The sequence below is a fragment of the Bactrocera dorsalis genome, chromosome 4, assembly GCF_023373825.1.
Source record: "Bactrocera dorsalis isolate Fly_Bdor chromosome 4, ASM2337382v1, whole genome shotgun sequence".
Taxonomy (NCBI): Eukaryota; Metazoa; Arthropoda; class Insecta; order Diptera; family Tephritidae; genus Bactrocera; species Bactrocera dorsalis.
In genome coordinates, this window is record NC_064306.1 from 195070 (window position 1) to 219831 (window position 24762).

Sequence of the window (24762 nt, forward strand, 5' to 3'; positions counted from 1 at the left end):
TGGGAAAATACATAGTATATGCATTTTATTAAAACAATTACTTCTACATATACAGGTACTCTATGCCCGAAACCAAAAAAGTTGTCACACTCTTTTTACGATTTTATTCACGAAATTTATTATGAAGAAAAATTTTAAGTACTTGCAGTATTTAGTTAATTTCACATATGTATGCATGTTTAGTGCTCTTAGCCAAACAAATATGTGTTTATATCTCTGTATGCAGTCGTACATATGTATGTGAGTACTTTTGGGATAACTTGGTTCTTACTAAATATCCACGTGAATACTCTTGGCCCTAATTATGAAACATTGATAATATAAAATATTGTTGTTGTTCTCTTTTCACATACATATGTATATTTTAAAAATTACTTCACCATAAACTTTACTAGCTTTCTTGATGTTCAAACTTGTAGAGACAACTCGAGTATTCAGTAGGGCAAAAAAAAGATTTCCTTATTAACTATACATACGTACGTGAGTATGCAGCGTGTTTGTCTTTTTATTTTATTCTGAAGTTATAATGACATAGAGACTGCTGAATGGAATGGCGTGTGTAATAGGGTTAATATTCAGTTATTTTATTTCTTTGATTAGCTTTAATTTACTCATGTTTTCTAAGTTATGCTTTGATTCGACGCTTACGTGATTGGCGGGGACAATAATTTGTTTAAAAATCTCTGTGTTTGTGTAGCCGGCCAAAGGAAAGAATGGTGTGAATTGAAATACTTTTGAAAATATGGTAGTTAAGTGTTAAGAATGTTTTGCCTTTTTATACGTGGTATGTTCAATCAAATTATTGCCGCCCGCTTGATGTTAAACTAAATGATAATATAATATTTTAATTTCGTATAATGTTGTATTTGGTATTCATAAATATTCGAAATACTATAGTTCGTTTGTTTGCTTATTTTTTGAATGCATGTAATGTACATAAAACTATCAGTCTCACTTTCCTTGCCAATTTAACAAAACTTTTGTCAAGTAAAATGCGTAATTGGCATGACTTTTTCATCAATATGCTAGGGATTACTTTGTTATGTGTATATGGTTAACTTATTGGGTTACTGCCTGCACATTTTTGTCACACACCTACTCTCACAGAGATCTTATACATATATGCATTTAGTATTTAGTATTGAGCTCCAGTGCAGGCAGTTTAATTTTATTTCAACTATTTTCTACTTCTTGCTTGATCTTTGCCATTTTATGCTAGTACAATTACTAATTTAATATAATTCATTTGCATGTTAGTCACACACAAGTACATATTATTCTGTGAATATACATACATTCATACACATAATAATCGGATAAGGTGAATTATGACTATTGGTTAACAAAAGGACTAAAGCATTAACGCATAAATATGTATTTGGTACGTAGAGTATCTGTGAACTTTTAACAAAAACAAATACATGGATATGAAATTTTGTATGCATACGTACTAAAAATCTAACATTTCACTTATATAATGATAAAATTGCGAATTTCAAGTGCATTACAACAAATAACATCTCATAGTCATACATACATATTTGACGATTAATTAGGTCAACTTGCATTGCAAATTGCTGATTTACTATGATTTCATTGCTATATATACTTGTTTAAATATTGTTATCGAGGACTTGTAGGACCATTCCACTCTTCGCAATGTATATGTGGATAAACCCTTGTAAGTGCAAATAATTTAATTTATATATTCAACCATTTATAACTAGCAATTTTAAAATATTAACTAAATAACAACTAGGCAAAACAAATGCCTTCTAAATTTCATTTAAGCAGACATAGTGTCTTTTCGTTCCCATTTTGATTCGATTCATTTCGAGCTATGGTCACCAACTTTACATACATACATTGCAGCAATATATTCTACATCATATGCATGTCTAAATACCATTTCATTTTTTTATATTAAATTAATGTGTACTTATTGTACCAAAATAAATTACGTAAGTGTAGCAACTATTTCTAAATCTAAAGCCTTACGCAGTACTGTATCCTAGACTACAAGTACAACAGCTTATATCCTAAAACTAAGACCAGACAATTTGAATATGTGCCAGTGCACATATCTGTATTTATAAAAGGGTGTGATGTGTAAGAAAGTGTAGTGGTTGTGATAGCCCTGCACCGAAAAAATACATTGATAAAATAAACAAAACCACCAATGGCACTCATTTAATGTCGCAAAACAGCTTTTTACATACAATTTATTTTGCGGCAAATTTGCAACTTTACGAGACTATAGTTATTTCAGTGGCATCTATGAAAATTTGTCGCAAACCACAATCAGCTGATTACGGTTTTTCGCGTTTTGGTTTTTTTGCTGTGAAATGAAAGTAAATTTACATATAATGTTGTATCATTTAATTATTTTAAATTAAAATGATTAAAAATTTATGGAGAAAACGATCTCGGCTAAATGAAAAACAGCTGTCTTATTGCAAAATTGCCACGGAGCATTCATTTGAACTAAGAGACCATTTTGCCACATTGCTACTTTTATATCAATGCTACATTAAATGAGTACCCTTACTGCGTATCATTCTGAGAGCATTCCTGTTGATAGTATGTATATCCAAGGAATATCCCTTGAACTTACTATTGCAAAGATACCAGTGAGCCGTAAAAATAGATTGAGTATCGTTGCAGAGAATGTAACATTACGATGTGATTAAATTTCGTTTTAAGTGTCTGTTGTCTGCTTATTGATAATGAGCTTGCGTGTTGCTTTGATGAGCGCGATGCTTTTGAAGCCGTTTGCTATTTGATAGTCACCAAAGTTGTCACATATTTCATTTAAACTCGAACCAGTCAATTTGCGGGGTAATTTCAGTTTTCCTGCTTGAAACATGAATTTATTTCTTATGAGTTTTTGAAAGAAGCTTGGAACATAAGTTCACCTAAATTATGGTTGCGCTGTGGTCAGATGCAAATGATGGGCACTCTAAATCTGAGAAATCTTTGCTCTCTAGGTGGATTGAGCAAGGGACAGTTATTAATAGCTTGACTAGACTTTCCTATACTAAATGCGTATGTAGTCACGAATATATTACAATAGGTATTAGGAGAACCTCTTCAGCATCTTTTTAAATCGTACTAATATGTTCTGTATTCTGACTAGGATTTCATCAGCATTTCACGAAAATTCTTATATATCAACACTATCAGCCAGTTACCACATATTAGCACAGTTACCACATATTTATACAAATACTAGTGTCTTTTGTTCTTTCAAACAATTAAATTTGTAACATTCTCTTAAATCTCCAACCGTTAATGTTAATCGTTGTTTTCTTGCAATATAGTGCGGTGTAGGTTTTCTGTGCGTTTATTACAATAACGTTTGCCAGTTGCCAGTTGTCAGCGGTAAGCGTGTTCCAAGTAAAACCTGTGCTCCAGTGCGTCATGTGTGCTTGTGCTTTTTATCCTTTACTCAAATATCGATTTCAGTTTCTTGCCATTCCACCATTATTACTGGTTTATGTTAGAGTATTTCTGTCTCATATAGCTGCTTCGTGGTAGAGCCGCCAGCGTTGCCAACACTTTTGCTGCTCCTATCGTTGCCACCACCACCCGAATTTCCCAGCGCTTCTGGATTTGATGCAATGACGTTAGCGACTTGTTTTGTATTGTCACTCTTCTCTGTTCCTGGCATGCCATTATCTTGTGACTTTTCAACCACATTGGCTATTGGTGGCTGATGCATGTTGATTTTTTGCTGTAAATTAGAGTCGCTGTTAGTTTTCTGTAGTTGGACTGTGCTATCTATGGCGGTCATTTCCACGCCGGTAATCTTCGTCATTTGCTGCAAGCGTTGATATTGTTCTTGTAAGAGTTTCTGCTTTTTGAGCAATTCCTGATGACGCATTTCTAAAGCCACTTGCCTCTGGACGTGGTCGTTCGCCGACTCGTTACCGCTGGAATTGCCACTTCCTCCGCCGCTATCTGACTTGTTGCCCAAGACGTCGGTTTCGTTAACAGTTGGTAACTGGTGTGGGACATTTGGGTTTGTGGGGCTAGCGAGTGGACTACGGGAGCTAGTACGTGGTGGGGGTGGTGGAGGTATACGTTTGTTAGTCACTTTAGTTATCAGATCTGCGGTGCGTTCGGGGACTGGTGGCTTGGTAGTCACCGCACGCACGTTCTGTGGCGGTGATATGTCTGTATCTGACCCACTGGGATATGAATGGAGACGTCGAAGACTTCCGACATTGGTATGCACCATTAAAGATGTTACATTGGTTGCATTACCAATGGTTTCGTTTGCGATGTGATTGCTTTGCTTATGTGGCAAAGTATTAACTATGCTGGCGGCTGCGGTGGAAATGGGTTGCGATTGCATTGGAATGATGCTTGCGTCGGTAGTTTGGATATATAGACGTGCTTGGGATATTTGTGTGGTGACTGTGCTTTGCAGAGCTTGTGAACTTTCATCAGATGTTGAATCATCGGGGCGTACCTATTGAATATATAATGATTTTCTTCAGGACAATATTATAAGCAATGTAGTTGTGGACCAACCTCATTATTCTGTGAGAGTGGTTTCGAAAAGGTCTGCAATTCGTCTAGCAGAGCATCGAGTGCGTTTTCGGGTCCCCCGCTGATAGCGAACGACCCCATCCTGGGTGTTGGGATTGGCTAAAGTAATAAATTTACAATAATAATCGCAGCGTATAAAATATGAAAAGTACATATACAAAAGATGATGATCATATCATAAAGTACAGTTAACAAACATTCAAAGTACTGAACATCTGTATTGATAGTGATTGTAGGAATATAGATAGTGGAGATAGTATGTAAATAAGTGTGTACATTTACTAAATAAGAAAATTGCTCCAAAAGTAAAAAAAATGTATGTTGATGCAAGTATAAATACAGGTATTTATTGAGAGAGTTAGTGCATACATACATACATGCATAAGCTACAAAAGCGACGTCTCTAGAAATATCATAAATCATACTTTATATGCACATTCATAAAATGCAATGCCAATTAATGGCAACACTTCAGAATGAAAAATATACATTGTAAAAATATACATATGTATGTAGTAAATTGCTTACTAAAACAAAAGTATTTACAATTAACCTTACACGATTAAAAAAGCTTCTAATACAGATAGAAATGTTATTTAAAAACAACAAATAAATTCTACGTTATGCACGTGAAGCGTTTTAAACGTAATTTCTACATGCAAGCCGATCAAAAATGTAAAAAATATCAAAAATCATAAAAAGTAAATTTAATCGAAAAAAAGGAAGTTAACCTCACACTACCAATTCGGTAATGGACTGCACTGTTTGTTTGCGTAATTGAAAAACAGAACATCGGAATAAGTGAACGGGAAGGGGTTTAAATACGAGCGCGATTCGACTGATGTCCAACAAGCAAAAATGAATGTTAGGTGTTCTTGCGTAGCAAATTTGCCAACACAAATGAGCCATAAATTATATTTGTTTACGTTGCATGTATTGTCGTCCTAAGAATACTTCACCGATTGGCAGTTAATACACAAGCTTTACGCATTATTTTGAGATCCATTGCCGAAAATATTTTTATTTTTGCTTTAATTCCCTAAAACGCTTCGCTCTAAGCAGGCTGATGTGAAGTATCTGAATGAATGGATGATTTCAATAAATATAAATACTATTTTTGATTTATAAAGAAATTAATGGACACGGGCACAACATATGTATATGTGTAGATATATACATATATGCTTATGTTTTAAACGCAGTAGCTTCTTTCGTTAAAAGTGAATATAATTTCAAACTCAGTCCGTCTTCTTCACGCCTATGTACGAGTATTGACGATACAAGTTTACTTATCTATCGGAATGCATTAAACGTTTTTTTACTTAGACGGTTTTTAGATAATTTCTTGTTCTCTGTTGGGACACATTTTAAATAACTTTGAGTTATCAATAAAACCTGATATCGGTATGCGATCCATAGCTTATATAAAGATATATGCACGCAACATCATCATTCAACGGTTGTCTTCGTTTTTCATTTTGTTACAGAAATAATTCCTACAGATCAGTAGAGATCACCTGTAAATTAGCATATATTTATTGAAGGCTTTAACAATTTCAACTATCATATTTGCGGCTTTTACTTCAATGTCCCAGTTTCAAATTGTTTAAACATATGAAACGGACAAAATTCATCTTTTAATTTGATCACATTAGTACATACTTATGTATGTGTAGTTGCTTATGTTATGACAAGGGCAAGGACAAGTTCTTTTAGATGTGTACATTTCTATTAGTTAATATGCACACAACACACACATACATATGTATTTGATAATGCGGATAAGCATTATTAAAACTTTTCGGACATACGATATTTAGCAAATATACGAGTGTGGTACATAAGTATATTCCGGTAGAAGTGGTTGGATGCAATGAGACAGAGGTTTCTATGTGGCGAATCATGAATAATTTCAATTTAGATTGCACTAAAGTATGTGATGATTACATATGATGATGTTTCATTAATGTGTAATTGAAAAACAAAAATTAATACAATGAAAGTTTTATATAATTAACACAAATCTTCGATTTTGACATCAATGTGAAAAAGAGGCAACAAATGTGTAAAATATTTATGCGACAAAAAAGAGGGAAGAACATATATAAAATGTGAAAAGTAAAATCATTTGTATTTATAATAAATACGCAAAACAGTAATAAAAAGAGTTCTTGTGAAGCTAAACATACAGTTAAAAGTATAATTGAAGATTTTGCACACAATCATTAAATCGAAAAAAAATTAAAGAAGTTTTGTACTTGAAAAGTATAAGTGAAAATTAAATATGAATGATTAACAAGCTTTTTTATTTAAAGAAACATTATTTTACATTATTGTAACATCAACCTATTATGTATTAGTAGTATTTAACACAATATATCAGTTTGCTATTTAATTTCAATTGTATTTCATTAATTTTTTTTTTTTAGAGAATTTAAAATCTTGGGATTTTGATTGTTGATTATTAACTTTTGATTTTGTTTAGATTTGATTGTAATTTAGAATATGTCTCTGAAGTTTAGGTTTGATCAAGCGTAAAAGGATCACTAGTGATAGAAAAATAGTCATACAAGAAATTGTAATTGTTATGATTAGAAAAATGCGATTATTACTCAGTGATTGCCTCTTTGAAGTTAGAACTCCATCGCCAGTTAAACTATGGTATACAAAGAAGAACAAGAAGAAAACAAGACCACATTGGTATTGTTGATTTTAAATGATTAATTATGTAACGACGATAAACGAACTGTTTTTTTATGTTTGACAGATACAAGACATAAAACGTGAAGTCTTCTACTTTTATCAATTAAATAAAATATTTGTAATAATTTTTTTTTCGTTTGTGGATGCAGTCCAATTGATGTTCAACGCGTCGCAGCAAAGACGAAACCATACATATCTATTTATGCACTTATGTATACTCATTTACGTACATAAATCATATTGCGCAAAAAACGCAAATGTGAAAAAAACGTAGTAAACGCATAAGCACATAGGTATGTATAAATTTACAATGATGGGAGTGCTTTGCTGCTGCTAATGTACATATGTAACTATGCGCAATGGATTTTTGTTAAATAATTTTGGCCAATTGTTAATGTATTTTTTATGTTATAGCTAATTTTCAATGTTAAAGATTTACTTTTTATCTCGGTTGCAGTCCGCCGACGTCCACTCATCACAATATTCAGCCACCTCACACCGATTCGAAACTATTCGATTGGGACGCTGGCAGCAATTTTATTGTAATATCGAATTCGATTAGCGATTTTCATTGAAAAATGTTTAGTGCAAAAATAATATAAAAAGAACACGTATAAAAAGTCCAAAAGTTGGATGTTAAGTAATGCAATGCTTGCATGTAAGTGTTTGTTAGGCGTGAAGTGAATCGGTGAAGCGTTTCTTAAACCAACAACAACTAAAGAAGTATGTAAGCGCAGCTAACATCACGGATGGAACGGTATTTTGCAATTGATTTACAATTTCTAGTTACTTTTAATCCGAAAATTAGCATTGATTTATACATAACAAGCGCAGGTGAAGGCCTTTCCGGCAAGGCTGTGAAGCTTTCATAGAATTCAATATGAATCTAAAATGGATTTCACTCAGGTTGAAGGTAACTTATACAGTTTTCATTTGATTGTGCTAAAATTGCGTATATAATGTATAGGCTTTAAGACTTATCCTGAGTACTTGGAGGTGAGTTTATGAATAATTAAAAATTTCCATACATATGTATGCAAATGTAATTGATTTCTGCGTTGCCGGATTATAATAGTGATAGTATTTACTTAGGAGGTTTAAAGCTAAAAGCTTTATAGATATTCGTGGTGCTTACGTTTAGTGGTAAAATGTATGTTTAAACTATCTTTGTGACATATATAATTTTAAAAATATTTTTGTAATAATTCCTTTGCAAGTGTTTTTCAACGAGGGGAGTTTAGCAGCAGAATGAGGGTTGGGACTGTCCATTTTAGCGTTTTGGAAGATCAAAAATATTCAAATTAATTTGTAACTCAAAACACAAATACTTCAACTAAGTTTGTAAGCAAACAGCCAATTGCAAAATAAATTGTAATCAACTTAAATCGATTTATTTATGCCATTCATAATATGATTTCGTACTCAACTAAAACGTAATTTAATGTAATTTATTTACACACAAAACTAGTTATTATAGCATTTTGTAGTATTTCGGGAAACGTTTCAACTACTATTTACTCAACGGTTTCATATACCAAAATAAATAAAATTGCTTTGCAATATTTGCAAGATGATCCAGCGAAGTAAAGTATACGAATGTGGTAAATTTAACCGAAATCAAAACGAAAGAAAAATCAAAAGTAGAAGTAATCAAATTCTAATGCGAATTTGTAATCGGTTATAATGAATGCAATAGTCAAATGGTAGTAGGCAATTTAATGAATACTCTGATATTTCAGTGAAATTGTATTTTTCTTGTTGGACAATACAATTTATTTTTCATTCTTTAGATCAAATTTTAGCCAATAGGATTGCACTATTCGCCAAACGGGCTGAAATTTAACACTAAGTTTGTCGCACAGTGCAATTCAAGAAAGTTAAAATTCGAACGAAGAAAATGATCCTTCGAACTCGGAATTGATCGAATATTTCCCGACAGATACCTGAAATCAGAAGAGTTATTCACATTTCGCAAAGAAATTACTCGGCTACGTCCTTTTGATGTCTTTTGCTTTTCTCTTTGCTTGTAACGAGTCTACAAACATATGGTATCAGGAAATATCCGATAATTTTTAAGTTCTCGTGGCTATTATAAGGGATAATTAAGCCTGATAATTCAATTAAGGGTTTATAAGGGAACTTACTTTGTCTGTATTGGAGATCTCGGCCGAACGCGGCGGCTCTTCGTTGATTTGCGGTTCGTTCGGGGGCAATCGTTGCTCTTGTACGCTGGCCAGCCTGTAAAGGGGATTAGTTAATTGGAGATAACTTTGTGATCAACAAGAAACCATACCTTTTCAATGTCACTAACGTACCCGTTAGTTTTTTACATCGTCTTAATGCTGACTCAAGCCTGTCAGGTTCTTCTTTTAGAAATTTTTCTTCCCGTACGACACGTTCCATTTCGCTCGATAGCATGCAACGTAGTCCATTGGAGAGTCCAGGAAATTTCATTTTTAATTCCGCTACGGTTTTACTGTAAGATAAGACGGTTTCAACGCGTTTTTATGTGTGTGTGTTTATGATTATTATAACTGTATTCAGCTTTTGTTTTGATTACCTGGCTCTACTGAGTACCAATGCCATGTCCTCCACGGCAGTCATATTGACACGTGTACGTCGATTAATCACTTCGCCGCGTAGTGTCTCCACAGATGCCTCCAAGTCGCTAAGGTCTTTTTCCAGTCGGATAACTTCTTGCTTATAGAGTTCCTCTTCGCGCGAGATTCGTGTGGCATCTTGATCGCCCTGATGGCTGCCCCAAAATGTACCGCTGCTGGCCAGCAGTGTGGCACGTATGCGCATAAAAGTTCCTTTGATGTCTTCGCGCACTGCGACCGCCTGTGCTTGAGATAGACGGCGCAGCGTACGCACCTCCATGCGAAGATCCTTGGCCTTTTTCTGTAAACCGCGCAAATGATTGTAAACCTCTGGAGCAAGAGCTATATCAGCGCGATAGGTTTGGTGCGTTTGGGCCAAAACCAGTGGCTTGGGGGGCGGCGGCGGTTTAAGGCGGTCTCTCTCTGCTGGAGCAAGGTAAATACAGACAAAAGATCAACATACTAAAACAGTTTTCTCTATGTGTATGTGTGTAGGTGACTAAGCATTTGTGAGTGTGTTGGTTCCTGTGTGACTGTGTGAATACCAAGTCCGCTATTGTTGCAGCGTTTTAAACATTAAGCTTATATATATATGAGCGTGTGTTTGAGAATATCTAAGGATATTTTTGCGCTTGTTTGTGTGAACACTGCTCAACTTTTAGGGTGAGTGAAGAAGTAGGCATTAAATAGTGCAAGTGTACTTACCCTGGGAAGATGTACGAGGTAAAGTCGATGATTTTATTGCTGGTTTTGTAGGTTTGTTATCGGCTTTTAGTTTGTTTTGAGTAGTAACCATTTAATCGGCCGCACCAGAGTATTGGTGACAGGTGTGTTTGTATGTGTGGAATAAGAATAGAATATTAAAAAATTTGCGGCGTAGCAGTGACCATGAAGATTTGTACATAATACGTATGGATGTAGCCACAGAATAGGCACAAGTCGTTGGATTGCTAGTAATGTACGCATGCAATTTTTGACCAATACTATATGCATATACTATATGTACATATGTGCATATGCATGATTATCGAGATTTTATAATACTTGGATTGGATATGGTTTGTGGTATATAAGCAAAATTGTATACCTAATATTATACGAGTATATAAGGAATTTGAAGATTGACATGCTTTCAAAGGTGAATGGAGATTACACAATCGGTTATCTGTACATGCAGGTATTTAACTATAAAATGAATATAATGAATTTAAATACACAACAAGAAACAGCAAGATATTCCGAGAAGAGAATTAATTACCAGCGTGTTGAGGACTATGAGATTTGGGTATTCCTTGTATGTCGTCACTAAAGGAAACTGACTTTTCAAACGACACTGATTTCTCTGAAAAACAAATGAATACCATTAGACAAACCCCAAAGCGTGTTAACTTGTTAGGCACAAGATTTATTAGTTTTTGTACAAAACGCTAAATACTAAAAGGCGTCTAATTGATTATTTGAACTAATTTATTAAACATGCATTCAAAAAGTTAAAAAATACGCTTTGATATTAGGAGCACTTGTACCATGAACAATCAAATACTGCATTTTGAATTACTTTTTCATAATGAGTGCTTTACCAAGTCGTTAAAATACAATTAATACGACTGACTTAATGAATTTTAAGCGCGAACTAGTCGCATTTTAATACCAATATAAACAATAATACAAACACATGAGTGTAAATACCATGTGTGTTGTATATGAAAGAATATTGTTTTTAAGATGAAACTACCACTGTTTGATAACTCTGTACAAATACTCTTAATTTTCATATTTTTATATAAAACAAAGTTATGTAAGTTATTGGGAAGGTTAAGCATGCAGTTAAATAAATTTCGCTTTGATTGATATCCATTGCTGTGAAACTTACGGCATGAGCTCTTCCCTAACTTCGGTGCCTTTTCCCTTATATACAAATCATTTCCCGACCCGTTAGCTACATGAAATGGTTGTAAAAAATATAAGCCGTTCAATATGAAAGTTGTATTAATGGCTTAATTGTGATATTTTAACGATATACTATATTATTATGTGTGGGCGCATAGTCATTAATTGCATTTGGTGTCCTCGCATGAAAATGAGTAACGTATCCAATTATGTGTATATGTATTTTTAATGTTGTGCGGTTTTTATGGTGAAAAGGTCATATTTTTTATCCTAAAGGCCGTACCTTTCCCTTAGTAAATAAACTATGCAAAATATTCAGCTTTGAAGTCCATAATACCTACTATGATTCCCTCATGCCCATTCAAAATAATACATCTGCCGTTAGGTAATCAATTTTGTGTATTGTAAAAACCTATACTCTGTCATTTGGCTTAAAAATGATGTCCATTTTTAATTTGAAGTTAATTTTTAACAAAAATAAAGCTTTGTGTGCATAGCTACCTGCATGTGTATGTTTGTACATTTAATATTGTGATTGTTTACCTTTTATTACGCGCGCAACGTGTATACATTTTTTTGTATAAAAGACCTTTTACACATACACATAAAATAACATTTTGATTAAATGAGTTTTTTCAACGAAATTCAACAATATATTTGCATAACAAAAGATCGCACGATTGGCTAAGTAATTTTTGTGGGTATTGATTTTTTACTTGCAAAAAGACAACAATGCGTTAAAGTGAAACTGATGTTAGAGGAGATGATGATGATGGCGGTGAGCTAGGGTGATAGTAATAGTGATGGTGATGGTGTAAATGTTAATGAATTTTTGATAGTTGCAAGTGCGTGCGCTTGTAACGTTCGACAATTGGGTTAACGAAGTACAATGTGTTTTGCATTGATATTTCGCCTGTGTAAGCAGCACAAATGCAAACAGACAGGTAATTAGAGGTGTGTGATAAATGGCATACATACCTTGACACTGCGTTGGTACAACCAAATAGTTTTGATCCAAGGTTGGCACGGGAATAGGTGTAATTTGCGGCTGTTGATTTACGAGAGCTTTCTGTACTAGACCTGTTAAATTGGCCAATTGGCGTTCCATATGTTCTACCCGAATACGATGCAAGTCCTCAGGCCTGGTATAAAATGTAAATAATTATAGTGGGACAGGTTAATCGATCCAATTCTTATAATATATACTTCCAAAAGATCCGTTTATGCATATGTATTTTACAGATATATTTAGTAAAATCATGAACTTTATTAACTATATGTGACAGCATTAACGGTGTATGAATTTGTAAGCCAGTGCGACATAAATGAGGTTATGAGTAAGAATATCATGAATCTTTTTGTTTATATATTAAATTTGTAACACGTCGGAGACCCTGTAACATATGTATATTCATAAATGATCAGCGTGACGACCTGAGTCGATTTAGCCATGTCCGTCTGTCTGTCTGCATATGCGAAACTAAACTCTTTTTGAGATATCGATCTGAAATTTTGCACTTGTACTTGTACGGAAAACATTTTCATTCGACGAGATATATTCACCAAATTAGGCATGGCTTATTGCCTAAGGCAATGGTTAAATCTCCGAACAAATTGTATTCGTACAGATAGGACAACATAGCATATAGCAGCCATACAAACTGATCGATTGAAATCAATTTCTTGTAAGGAATATTTTGTATTTGTGAAGGGTATTAAAGCTTTGATGCAGCAAAGTAAACATTTTTTTTCTTTTTTTTGTTTTTATTAGTAACGCTTTTATTCTGTGCTCCAATTTTCCAGTCTGCTTAGCGAAGTGCTAGTGTTGTGAACTTCATTTTTAATTGGTGTCAGCTAACTTGTGTTTGCTTCCTTAAAATGTTGCCTCAGGCATTTTTTTAATGTGTCTCTTACTTTAATAGTTTTAAAGATTTCGTTTTTGGACCGTGACAGAGTTGAATGCTTTTCCCAATTATCGCACCATTCGTGATTAGCAAATAGATGTGTATATTCAGTCTCAGATAGCTTCTTGGCGGTTTAGGTGCAACAAAATGTTTTCTTTGCGCAAAAGAGTCTTGTTACTCATATGCTTCCTGCAAACTTTAATAATACGCCCGTCATATACAATGGAGAATTCGCCTGATAGTCTAGAAAAGGAAATGTTGACTGACTGTCTTATGCAACTGAACATATCAGAATTGTTGCGACTTCAGCGTTCATTGGAAAGACTACCGGAACTTCATGAGAAGGAAGATTTTGAATCAAACGTAAATAATGAATTTAACAAAAGTACGAACGATTCGGGAGTTTGTGATTCGTCTAAAGAAAATAATAAAAATAGTACTTGTGTGAGTCCACAAGCCTTACCGTTAACCGCCGAAAAACGGTTAGAATTAAAATAAAATGCATTTTACAGGTGTTTCAAGGAGCCCCTTAATATTGTGAGCAAATTGTCTACATAATCGCCTAGATAACAATAGCAAATTGTACTATTGAGGGGCTTATCCTTTAACGCCTGAAAACAAGCTTTCGGTATAAAACAGATTTTTTTTATTTAAAGTGGCTACGAACATCATCCTTGGCAACCAGAGGAAAAGCCTTCTAAATTGCAAACTTTATTCCATATCACCATTACGGCGTTGGCCTTTCTCTCCTTTGGCGGATATCTGCTTTGCCTTATTGTGCAAGCTATAAGGAGCAAAGGTAGGAAACGGAAGGTTAGTTAAGTTTGTGAATAAACTATTTTACCATTAAACACAGGCACAACCTACTTTCACCCTGCTGCAACTACTGCGGTGACTAACACAAATGGTGGAGTTAAAAGAATAAAAATTTATCGACGTAGTCGCAGAAGAGTACACTCTACGCCGAATGAAGTGCATGCATACATGGCTTATTATTAGCCACACATATTATATTTTTATTGCTCTTTTATATGTATTAACCGTTTGTAATATCAGCTGATAAGCAGCAAATTACTCACCTAGCCGAATCGTACATTTGATTCGGTCTCGGTAGTCGCCCTGGTCCTACTTTCATTCCGTATACGGCATATTGATCTTCAGTAAGACCCACATCACTGTAGTGGATGGAAAAAGTGATTTGAAATCATAAATTGTTTATATTTTGTGCTTTTTTGTACCAACCCCTGCTCTTCATCAATGATTGGCGCAACCACCGGTCCTCTGGTTCCATATTGACTGTAGTATGGCTCCTCGTAGTTGCCGCGTGTGCTGCGTTCAGGTGAACTTGAGTAACCATCTGAAATTTTTTGCAATAAGTTTTGTTGAGCCAATGCCAATTTAATAGTTTACTAAAGCCACACGGTTTATTCAAATAGGGAAACATGTTAGTACATAAACAAAAATTAATTTATATTCATAATTTAGTATATGGCAAAGTCTAAATAATGTTAATTGCACAATATATACAAACATTTAATTCTTACGAATTGAAAGAAAACTTAATGATTTAGCCTTGGTGTACCGAATTGGTTCTAGTCCTCAATAATGTACCACATTTTCTTGGAAACAAAATTATAAGTGAAATAATGAATGGCAATGAATGCAAAGTATGTACCTGGGATGCTATATAACTGATCCGGGGTATAAGGAAATAATGGCTCCATGCTACCTCTTGAGTTGTGCGCCCGCAAAGGTTTCACTGGCGCTCCTACACACATGTATGCATGGATAGAGTATAGTACAGTTATGGAGTTTGAGGGGAGGTAGCGGTAGTCATTAGTAGGCGTGAAGAGTTGATAATGAAGAGAACAACATACGAATACATATATACAAATGTATGGGCGAGGTCTAATTAATGGATGTGAGATGAAATTAAGAATTCAAAAGCTCGGTAATCGCAAACATAGAACGCACATAGAATTTACTAAAGTTAATTAAAAATAGCGATTGTATTGAAAAAAATAGAGCACAGATATTTACAGTTTATTTATTTTCATGCTTATCATATTTAGTTTTACCTCTTTAAAAAACAATTGAATACAAGGCTAAATTCTATTTAAGTAATTTAACTTACCAATGGGAACTTTTGTGCGCTCAGAAGAGTACATGCCGCGCGGTAACGTCTGCGAGGTGCCCACGTAGTACGGTGCCGCCTGTTTACCGATCTGCAAACGAAGATGATAACGGTTTAGACTGAAACTTAGTAGCTATTGTGTCGTCATAAGCGTGAATAACAACAATTACACTAACGAAAATTTGTGTGTAAGAAAAATATTTGAAAACGTCATAATGCTCGTTGACTAAGAGTCATTACAATTATGGCCAAATCAAGCCTTTGTCGCTGGCGCTGGCAGTTGTGACTGTGACTATGCTTGAGAATACTATGCGGTAGCGGCCAAGTGGAAATCTTCAGTATTTTTGCTGTAATATTGTATGCGAATGAATGTGTTTTCTCTGCTGACAAGTTTTGCAAAGCAAATTTTTCGAACTGTCGATCACGTAAATAATTTTTGGCGCGCAAAGCGAGTAAAACAACGATCGATTGGCAATCGGCAGTTGCAGATTACGCTTTTGTATTTCCATTGCAATTTCACTTTCAATCGGTGTTTTCCAGACGGCTGTCAATGGATTTGTTAAAATTGCTGTGTATGCCAGTATTTTTGTGTATATGTATGTATGTGTAAGCATGTGTTTTAACAAAACTAGTGGAAATAGTGTCAGAGTGTTACCAAGATGCTTTATTTTTGCTAAATTGTCTTGAGTTGTCCACTTAAAAGCATTCCAAACTAATTTCCGTCTTTTTTTGTGTCTGTGATGATCGCCTGCATTGCTCTATCTGCGGCATACGCTGCTGCATGTGTAAATTCCTTTTTTTTTGTCTAGTTGGGTGTGCATAAAAAGTGTAAACAATCAGTCGGTAGACAGGTGCCATCTATATCGCTGTACGTTGGCAATTATCTTGTAGATCCACTACCAGAGGCTACAGCGTTCAACAATGGCGTTGAAGTCTGTAATGCGTTTGATATTCGTAGCTTGATGAATGAATGAAAATTACTAGCGGTGATTGTGCTGTAGATTAGTGGTTTGAGCCATTCAAAAGCTTCGAACACCAGGGGGATGCGGAAGAGGCGTGAGCAACGTGCTTGTTGTGCTTACAAACTAGTTTGTTGGCGTCGCGAGCGTTCCATCTTCCAGTCGCACAGCCCGGCTAGAGTCGCTTCCATATGTGCCACCGCCACAGTTGACTGCCAATAAAGTTCGAAACATCGTCGCGTGCAGACGTGTGTCTACGCGAAGTCAACTTACAGAGATATATAAATAAAAGTGAATAGAAAAGCCAGGCGAATGCGCGAAATTTCAATGTAAAAACGAAAGTGAACTGCGACGAAAGTGGTTAGAAAAATAAAGTAGAAAAAAACGGGAAGATAAGGAAGAGATCGAAAGTTTTTTTGCATAGTCACTAACACTTATTTATGTGAGAAATTTCACTTTAAAGTGCTAATTGAAATGCATTGGAGTTGGATACATTTCTTTGTCCTCGCGACAGGAGTACTACATAACATTCATTTAGGTTATGGCTGGAAACCTATAGTGGGTGGTTCAATTACCACCTCCTTCAATCTGCAGCAATCCCATCCAGGTTCAGCGACAAGCGCTAAAACATTAACTCTTGGTAGTAGCTCGGCTGAGAGTGCTGAGTATTCGACGTCGCCCTTACTTCCTCAGAAGTCCGCGAGCAAGGTGTTAAGTGGTGTTAGTGATGCCATCGCTATATCAGCACCTTTGACAGCACTTCCAGGATCACATACTGGACTGAAGTTTGAAACCGACGAATTTGAATATGAACGCGATTTATTCGGTGGTGCTGATTTTGGAGAGGTAATAGGATATGCCAAGCGCAAATCAGTGCAACGCATGCTGCTGTTGGAGTTTTTTGCAATTTTAATTATCAATGGTGATTTGTGTTTTCTCTTGTTATTGATGCAAATAGGATCACTGCGCTGTAAAAAAATTCGCCTTCAATCACGATGGTACCGTTGCATACGATAATGATTTACCAGACTTGAGTCAATTCACGATTTGTTTCTGGTCACGATATACAAATCATAGTGGCGATCACGTATTATTAACTTATTCGGGTAAGTGGTAAATGAGAGATCACCAGCCTCGGGCAAAATGTTAATTGGGTTAATTGCACAGCAATGATAAGCAAAATTCGAATTGTTCGATTTTGGTCATACGTTAAAATTTTCTATTTTAAATTTGGATCTTTCTAAGCTGGTTGGGTGTGGCATGACACCATTTCATTGCGGATACAGGTTTGCAACTGCATGCACGCGGCGACCACTCAACCTAAACTCAGTGCGTGCATTCATGCGTCATTATACATATTTACACATTAAGTGGTGCGGATAATATGTATAGTACAATCGTGGCATTAATTCAGCATGCAAAGTTTGTATGGAGGAAACGATGCCATTTGAACTACAATATTACATCGCCACGAATATCTCTTGAATTTGTTGAATAGAAGAAAGTTATGTAACCAAAGCGTTATTATGAGATGTATAAAAAGTGAAAGGAAGCCAGCTTCCTGCTGTCTTCGTTAGTTTACGACACAACACAATAAGGTACAACTCGCGGCCACACCATACCACCAAAGCCACGGTGTCGTAAACGAGCTACGCGCCTACGGTGATTCCAATATATAAGTAACTACGCTGCCCTGATGCTGCAACTCAACAAGCAACGCACGTCACTCGTACAAAATTGATGCCGCATGGCTTTCGCCGCAGCAAAACTAGGTTTACATACCACACATCAGCAGTCTGTGCCAAAGTTGCATAATTGAAGTTACAGGTTTTAGCATATGGCACAATTTATTGCCAGTCGGTGAATAGTCATAAAAAAGTAACGGAATTAAATGGATTTTTAATTATAATAGCGCTAGTGCGCTAATAAAAGTGAAATTACCTTTTGCAAAAAGTGAGGATTTAGTTATTGCGCTGCAATGCTAAGTACGTGTTAACTGCGAATGGTTGGCAGCGACCTGTGCGCTGTTGTGCGGCGTGCAGTGGTAAGTGCGTCCGAAGTTGTGATAAATTTGCAACTCAATAACGGATAGTTGATTGCAACGTTCATTTTCATTCGTATGGATGCTCAACATCACAACATCTTTTCCGGTTTATTTCCAACTGCTGCTCAGAGCTGATGAACTCTTGTGGTGTGGCAGTGAATTCCATTATAATGCGTTGCAATTGTTATGCTTGGGAATTCCTCAAACGAGTTTAAGTTTGAGCTTCGATTTGCAAATTTATTATATGCAGTAAATAACGTTGATGAACATCACCGGAAATGCAATTGATTTTTACACTGCACGTGCATACAACGCTCATAGCAATGACTACATCGCGAAGACACACTCTTAAACATAAAAAAAAAATTAAGCCGCGGCTACTTAAAGCTCACGATTGCAATGCGGGGAAATATCCCACCATACTTAAGTAACAGTAGGTCAGTTGACTACTACATTGACCCGCTTATTTTCCAAAGCATTGAAAAGATCCAAATAGAGTCAACGTGTTTGAAAGAAAATGAAAAAAAAACTATCTTGCCTGCAGTTTTCAATAGCCTATAACATCAATATATATTCCAGTGCTCATATTTTCCATTATCATTTCATATTTCCAAATGTTTTTCGTATTGTCCAATTTCCGCCGACGACCGTTGACCAACTGACCCACTCTAATCCGCGAATACCAGTTAAGGATGAACCGCGCGAGTTCCAGTTTTGGGTTTCGAACTCACAAAATTCCAGTTTTATTTCAATGGCCATAAAAGGTCAACAAATATATAGGTAAGCCCGTAAAAGGTGTAATGCTTACATTGAGGTTATGAATTTGTATCATACTCGTAAATTTATGCATTTTAATTGATTGCTACGCTTCATTTTGCAATTGTGATTGCTCCACGATTAATTATAGGCTCAATTATCCATTACGTGTGCGTCAATGGCATCATCAGTGTTCGTCTTGGAACGGGAAAACAGGTGAATGGCAGGTTTGGGTGAAATCGGAGCGTATTGGACGTGGTTTTAACAACGCGGTGAGTGTGCCGAAGTTTAGTCTACTCGGTATTCGTGGCTGCATTTTTACCTTGCCTTTGAAATTATTTAAATTATTCGATTTTAAAATTGAATTTATGTGGTCTTCAATGAGCGCGTCACCAGCCAACATGCCCATTTTATTTTCTGTAATTCCTTTGTTGTAGTTGGTTAGCCATACCATTCCCGCTAAAGGCAAACTCTTTTCGGGCGGACCATCGCCAACGGGTATTCTATCTCAGGGCTTACATTTTGAGATCACTTTGGTACAGATATATCACATTGCGCTGAGCGCGGGTAAAGCGCACCGCGATCACAAGCATCATCACGTACACCACTTCGATCATGAGGGACAGGAGTTGTCAACCACAACAAGAGCTCCCCCTGCTGTGAGTTGATTATCTTCACACCATTATATAGTTGTATTAGCAAATTGGATATTTTCCTCCTTTAAATTGCTAGATAAACCGGCCATTACCAATGCACAGCTTGCTTGCGAGTGGACAAATACCAACGCGAGTGCGTCTGAATCTCGCGCAACCGCCGCAGCAGCCACAACAATTACTCATGCAGCCGCAACCAACCATACCAACGCAGACGGTGCCACATTTACAGAGCGGCGATAACACTTTATTCCCACTGTCTGATCAGCAACAAGCCGTCACCATCAATACGAACTTTGTGAACGGCCAAATCAATACCGGCTCGCGGTTGGTGTCGCAACAGTTACTGGGACATATCGGACAGCCAAATGCGGCGTTGGCATTGCGACCAAAGACTGTGCAAACTAGCTCAACGACACGCGAATTCAGTACGCTAAATAACCCAGCCAATGTGCAGTTTATAGACGAAACCGAGACACGAATTATTTTCAAGCGCCACGCAAAAACCAACAACACCAATACGTTATTTGGTCAGAAAGTGGTTCGTAAACGAGCCGCAAGTCCGAGGCGGAGACAAGCGTTGGATCAAACAAGTAAAAATTTACAAAAACGGGGTTTGGTATTGCTGGAGGACGGAAGCGTTGTGGATGACCCGTTATTCGGTAATAGTTTCAAGTATGATGGTTTGGCAGATTTTGGTGGGCAACAGTTCAAACAGGATTTAACACAGAAAATGAACATCGAAGATGAGATTCAGGAACACGATCGCGAGCCAGCTGAGGAAGAAGTTAAGGCAGTAATGGCGTTGTGTAGTGCCTGTGACACGGAACCATTCCAAGGTGCTATCGTATTTGCATGGAAAAATGTCAAGGAGCAAATGGATAACACGCTGAAAGGATTAAGTGTGGGTGGATGTGGTAATTTCTGATTATCATGGCTTGGGCAGGAGAGACCGCACTAGTCAGCAGGTTTATGAGTGCTTGGGGAGATTGCAGCTGTTTCGTAGGTTGACGCATTTTAAAACGCATTTAATTGCGGGCTTCGACTGATTGCGCAGGCGGCGTTATCGGTGGTGCTTGCATTAACTAGTATAATTTGTAGATAATATTCTTTTGTATTGTATTTTATGTACATATGTATGTTATATACCTATGCCTATTTAAAATTATTTTATTATATTTTATGCTAATAAAAATCTCACCTTTGATTTATGAATGTGTTGATGTTTGTAGTCTGAATCAAATTCTGGCTCGCTGAAATAGCTCTGCGGAAATAAAAATTAGAGACGCGTTTAGTGATATTGAAACATATTCGATTGAGAGATATAAATTACCTGATCTTGGTCCCAATGATTAGGCGTAACTTGTGGGAGAGGCTGAGGTACACCAGGGCCACCTGGTAGAATTTGTGGCGGTGCAGCAACTTCAGTGGATTCGAAAAGTCTTAATACTGAGCGGTCACGAATTTCTCGTAAATGTGAACGCACATCCTCTAGTTCATAAAACATGTCCTTGCTTGCATCATGTATGTAGATCTTAACGTTTGGACCCTCTAGATATGCCATGGTTAGTTGTCGTGGAAAGGAACGAACGAAAAGCGCTCGAACGGTATCAATTGAGGTTATTTCGTTAGGCAATAAAGCGCGTTTCGTTTCCGATCGATACTGTAAAAATACTAATCCTGCATATGGAATTAAAAAAATTGCTTAGTATTTGTCAAGTGAAATATTTGCATAAAAGAAATGTGCGTGCAAAATTCACCTAAAGGGCGCTCCAACGTCTTCGACGGTGTTCTAACGACTGGGAGCGAAGACCGTTGTTTATTGCCACGCCGAAAGCCAGTGCTTGCCGTTTCTACCTCGGACATGATGCCTGGGTCATCATCGAACAAAGGTCCTTGATTCAAGGGAGTATAGCCGCGTGGCACATTATTCTTAAATAAGATCAAAAAACATGATTAAACATGAAAAATTACATTAATATTAATTAATATTCAGTATTTTGTAAATACCTTTTTGTTTTTCTGTGCGCGCGTACTCATCTGTATGTGTTTGAAAAAAGTAATGCATTTAGACTGTTTTAGTTGTGTGCTTATATTAATCGATATATCCAAATCACCTCTAGATCCATTGCCCGCTGCTGCTGCGGTCCTTGATTACCGGCATACAATATCATATCGCCACCAAGCGTGTGCCGCCGCGGATCGTCTCGCCGCATTCCTCTCCTATGATCGCTAACTGTAGAAATAAACAGTTGGTGTATGCTAGCATTCTTGATGCTTATTCGATTAGAAAGTTTCGTAAAACTCACCTTGCTCATTAGTTGGCATACGCCCAGTTTTGGCGTCATTCTGCCAGTCTTCTTCTGGAAGCAAGGGGTAAATATGAATGCAGTGGGTGAAAACAAGATTGTCCCTTCTTTAAAATATCCCATACTTGTATATAATTTTTAAGCCTGAGACAATTTTTAATGAAAAATTGAGTTTTGTAAAATATCCTTGTGGAAATATTCGATAGCTAGATTGGTTCGGTCAAAATTACTTTGTTTGCTGCTGAAAATGTGTAATACAAATCACAGTCTCTGCTGTCTACGCGAATATGAATTAATGCTCGAATTATCTACATATTGATTTTAATTAACGCTCACGGACAAGTTTGAGCTTGAGCTAATGAGTAAACAAATGTTTAAATTTTAATGTCGTAGTTATTGATTTCAGAAGCTACCTTTGCATAGAAGGTGACACGGAAGTGAGCAATCGGCGTTAACGCCTACATCCGAACAACCCGTATTCAGATACATATGTATGTGCTTATATAGCTGTGTAAATATATATGTACTTATAACTACTTGTGTGCATTTAACTTCATGAACTATTTAAATATTCACATTTGCCCCCATACCCACCTCCTTCACGTCCTTTTCGTTTTTTCTTTGATGAGCTGCTGCTGCTGTTGCTGCTGCTCTGGTTCGATGAACTTTTATCTTTGCTCTTCCAACGTATCAGCATCGTGTGACAATTGAAATGTGTTGGTTGGGTAGCGGCGACTGCAGCGCGGACCGGAAAGTATTAAATGTTGGCATTAGCATTGAACAAGTACGTATAGCAATGTTCAAAGTGGTATCTGTGTATGTACATACAACGTGTGCTTATGAAGTGAGTAAGGATCTTAGTGTTCTAGTATGGTACGACCAAGCTGTTGATTAGACTAAACAAATATTTTCGCAACGCATACGTTGTAGCGAAGACCTTTTGAATTTTATATTTCAACCTTTTTTCTTACTTTTTTCGCGCAGCATATATAATAGTGTCTAAAGGGCAGTGCAAATATTGCAAGAGGAAAACAGAGAGTCCAAAGATACTCAGTGCAAAATATGTTGAAAGAGGCGCTGCGCATGTCCCACCCAACCCCACAGCAAAATTTCTGTTTGTTTATGTTTGAAAATGTGATTCAACGTAGCTCTGCACCAGTCGTTCTATAAAATGTCAACAGACACGACACCTATTATGTATTTAGCCGGCATGCAGAGTCAATGCTCGTATTCAGACATCAGCATGCACGATGGTATTTTTCACCAAAAGGGAAATTTTTCGTTTTCTTGCATTGGTATTTGGCGGTGGTGGCGGTGCGTTGAAATTTAGCATCAAGTGCACAGCCACCAGTGGTACTCAAACTGTAACGCGGGCTGTGAATTTCTTTACACCATTGGGTAGGGTAATTATAACTTTTGATGGGTCGGGTAAGAGGATGTTGTTCTTTGCTGACGACAAGCATTTAGCTGTTTTGCTGACCCTGGAAAGCGGAGTACGAGGAGCTTGTGGAGGAAATAAGGAAGCTGTATTTGCTCCAGGCTACTGGTTCGAATGCCGTTGTTGTTTTCATACATATGTATTTCTCTGCTGACGATTTCTAATTGACGTATATACATATGCATGTATGTACATATATATATTGAAATTACTTTCGAACTCATGTTTTTATTCCACACAAATACATACAATGTAAACGCAATAAAATATTACTTAAGTTCGGACTTTTGAACATTTCGAGGAGAAATGGCTAACCGTAACAAAATCATTAAATTCAAGCACTTGAGTGCTTCACTGCACTTTCATTGCTCTGACGCACTCTTGACATTTTATTTGTATACGGTAATATTATCTTAACACACCTTATTATATTTTCAAGTTATGTTGCAATTTTTTGAGCATTTATAATACTTTTTGTTCAAATAAATTTGAAATATCAAATATTTATGAATATTTTAGGGCAGCGTAGAAATGTGACCGCTTTTAAAAACCGTTCAATACGTTGTAATGCCAAATATTTCTGGTATATCATAAAAGAGTTTCCGCCCTAAATATGCACAGGACTTAGGAAATTTCATTTCCGCGTCTGCGCATTAAAAATAATGACGATCCCGCCTTGCACATTAAACTCACCAAAATGGTGCAGTGGCATTAAAAGTGTTAGTGTTATTAACGTCAATAATACTTCAATTTGTCAATTACTCTTATTACAGGTGTATATGTATATGTTTAAGGAGGATTGTAAAAATATATTTTCT

General features: G+C 36.3%; 3 protein-coding genes across 17 annotated transcripts; 2 read left to right on the forward strand and 1 right to left on the reverse strand.

Annotated features, from left to right (window-relative positions):
• Nucleotides 1-92: 92 nt before the first annotated feature.
• LOC105230359 (coiled-coil domain-containing protein CG32809) lies at nucleotides 93-24572 on the reverse strand. Of its 15 annotated transcripts, none has more exons than XM_029552022.2 (21): nucleotides 24367-24567; nucleotides 23101-23241; nucleotides 22507-22560; nucleotides 22315-22433; nucleotides 22208-22237; nucleotides 21958-22129; nucleotides 21531-21877; nucleotides 21399-21461; nucleotides 15786-15876; nucleotides 15327-15419; nucleotides 14894-15008; nucleotides 14731-14826; nucleotides 12726-12889; nucleotides 11731-11796; nucleotides 11116-11199; nucleotides 10563-10625; nucleotides 9818-10280; nucleotides 9551-9733; nucleotides 9402-9495; nucleotides 4537-4653; nucleotides 93-4474 (listed from the first exon to the last, which is right to left on the reverse strand). In XM_029552022.2, the coding sequence occupies exons 2-21, from the start codon at nucleotides 23201-23203 to the stop codon at nucleotides 3500-3502; spliced, it is 3492 nt and encodes a 1163-aa protein (XP_029407882.2). In that variant the 5' UTR covers nucleotides 23204-23241; nucleotides 24367-24567; the 3' UTR covers nucleotides 93-3499. The 15 variants fall into 15 exon arrangements, with proteins under 15 accessions (XP_029407882.2, XP_029407879.2, XP_029407890.2 ...); XM_029552019.2 differs by having other exon boundaries at nucleotides 9818-10283; XM_029552030.2 differs by having other exon boundaries at nucleotides 22507-22557; nucleotides 24367-24566.
• On the forward strand, nucleotides 12896-14724 carry LOC115066454 (uncharacterized). Its single transcript, XM_029552037.2, has 3 exons — nucleotides 12896-14133; nucleotides 14308-14450; nucleotides 14508-14724. The coding sequence occupies exons 1-3, from the start codon at nucleotides 13799-13801 to the stop codon at nucleotides 14648-14650; spliced, it is 621 nt and encodes a 206-aa protein (XP_029407897.2). The 5' UTR covers nucleotides 12896-13798; the 3' UTR covers nucleotides 14651-14724.
• On the forward strand, nucleotides 16053-21412 carry LOC105230358 (uncharacterized). Its single transcript, XM_011211082.4, has 6 exons — nucleotides 16053-17590; nucleotides 17703-17850; nucleotides 19475-19568; nucleotides 19696-19816; nucleotides 19982-20203; nucleotides 20277-21412. Exons 1-6 carry the CDS (start codon nucleotides 17219-17221, stop codon nucleotides 21123-21125), a joined length of 1806 nt encoding a protein of 601 aa, XP_011209384.2. The 5' UTR covers nucleotides 16053-17218; the 3' UTR covers nucleotides 21126-21412.
• Nucleotides 24573-24762: the final 190 nt, after the last annotated feature.

Bases quoted from the DNA above. Each gene is read 5' to 3' on its own strand.
- LOC115066454 (XM_029552037.2), top strand. From the start codon at position 13,799: ATGTTTTCTTTGCGCAAAAGAGTCTTGTTACTCATATGCTTCCTGCAA. The intron at 14,134-14,307 runs GTTAGAATTAAA...TTTTATTTAAAG, and splicing joins CCGTTAACCGCCGAAAAACG to TGGCTACGAACATCATCCTT. The intron at 14,451-14,507 runs GTAGGAAACGGA...CATTAAACACAG, and splicing joins GCAAGCTATAAGGAGCAAAG to GCACAACCTACTTTCACCCT.
- LOC105230358 (XM_011211082.4), top strand. From the start codon at position 17,219: ATGCATTGGAGTTGGATACATTTCTTTGTCCTCGCGACAGGAGTACTA. The intron at 19,569-19,695 runs GTAAGCCCGTAA...GATTAATTATAG, and splicing joins AAAGGTCAACAAATATATAG to GCTCAATTATCCATTACGTG. The intron at 19,817-19,981 runs GTGAGTGTGCCG...CCTTTGTTGTAG, and splicing joins GACGTGGTTTTAACAACGCG to TTGGTTAGCCATACCATTCC.
- LOC105230359 (XM_029552019.2), bottom strand. From the start codon at position 23,203: ATGCTGATACGTTGGAAGAGCAAAGATAAAAGTTCATCGAACCAGAGC. The intron at 21,878-21,957 runs GTGAATTTTGCA...TTCCATATGCAG, and splicing joins GACGTTGGAGCGCCCTTTAG to GATTAGTATTTTTACAGTAT. The intron at 15,420-15,785 runs GTAAGTTAAATT...ACATGTGTGTAG, and splicing joins GCGCACAAAAGTTCCCATTG to GAGCGCCAGTGAAACCTTTG.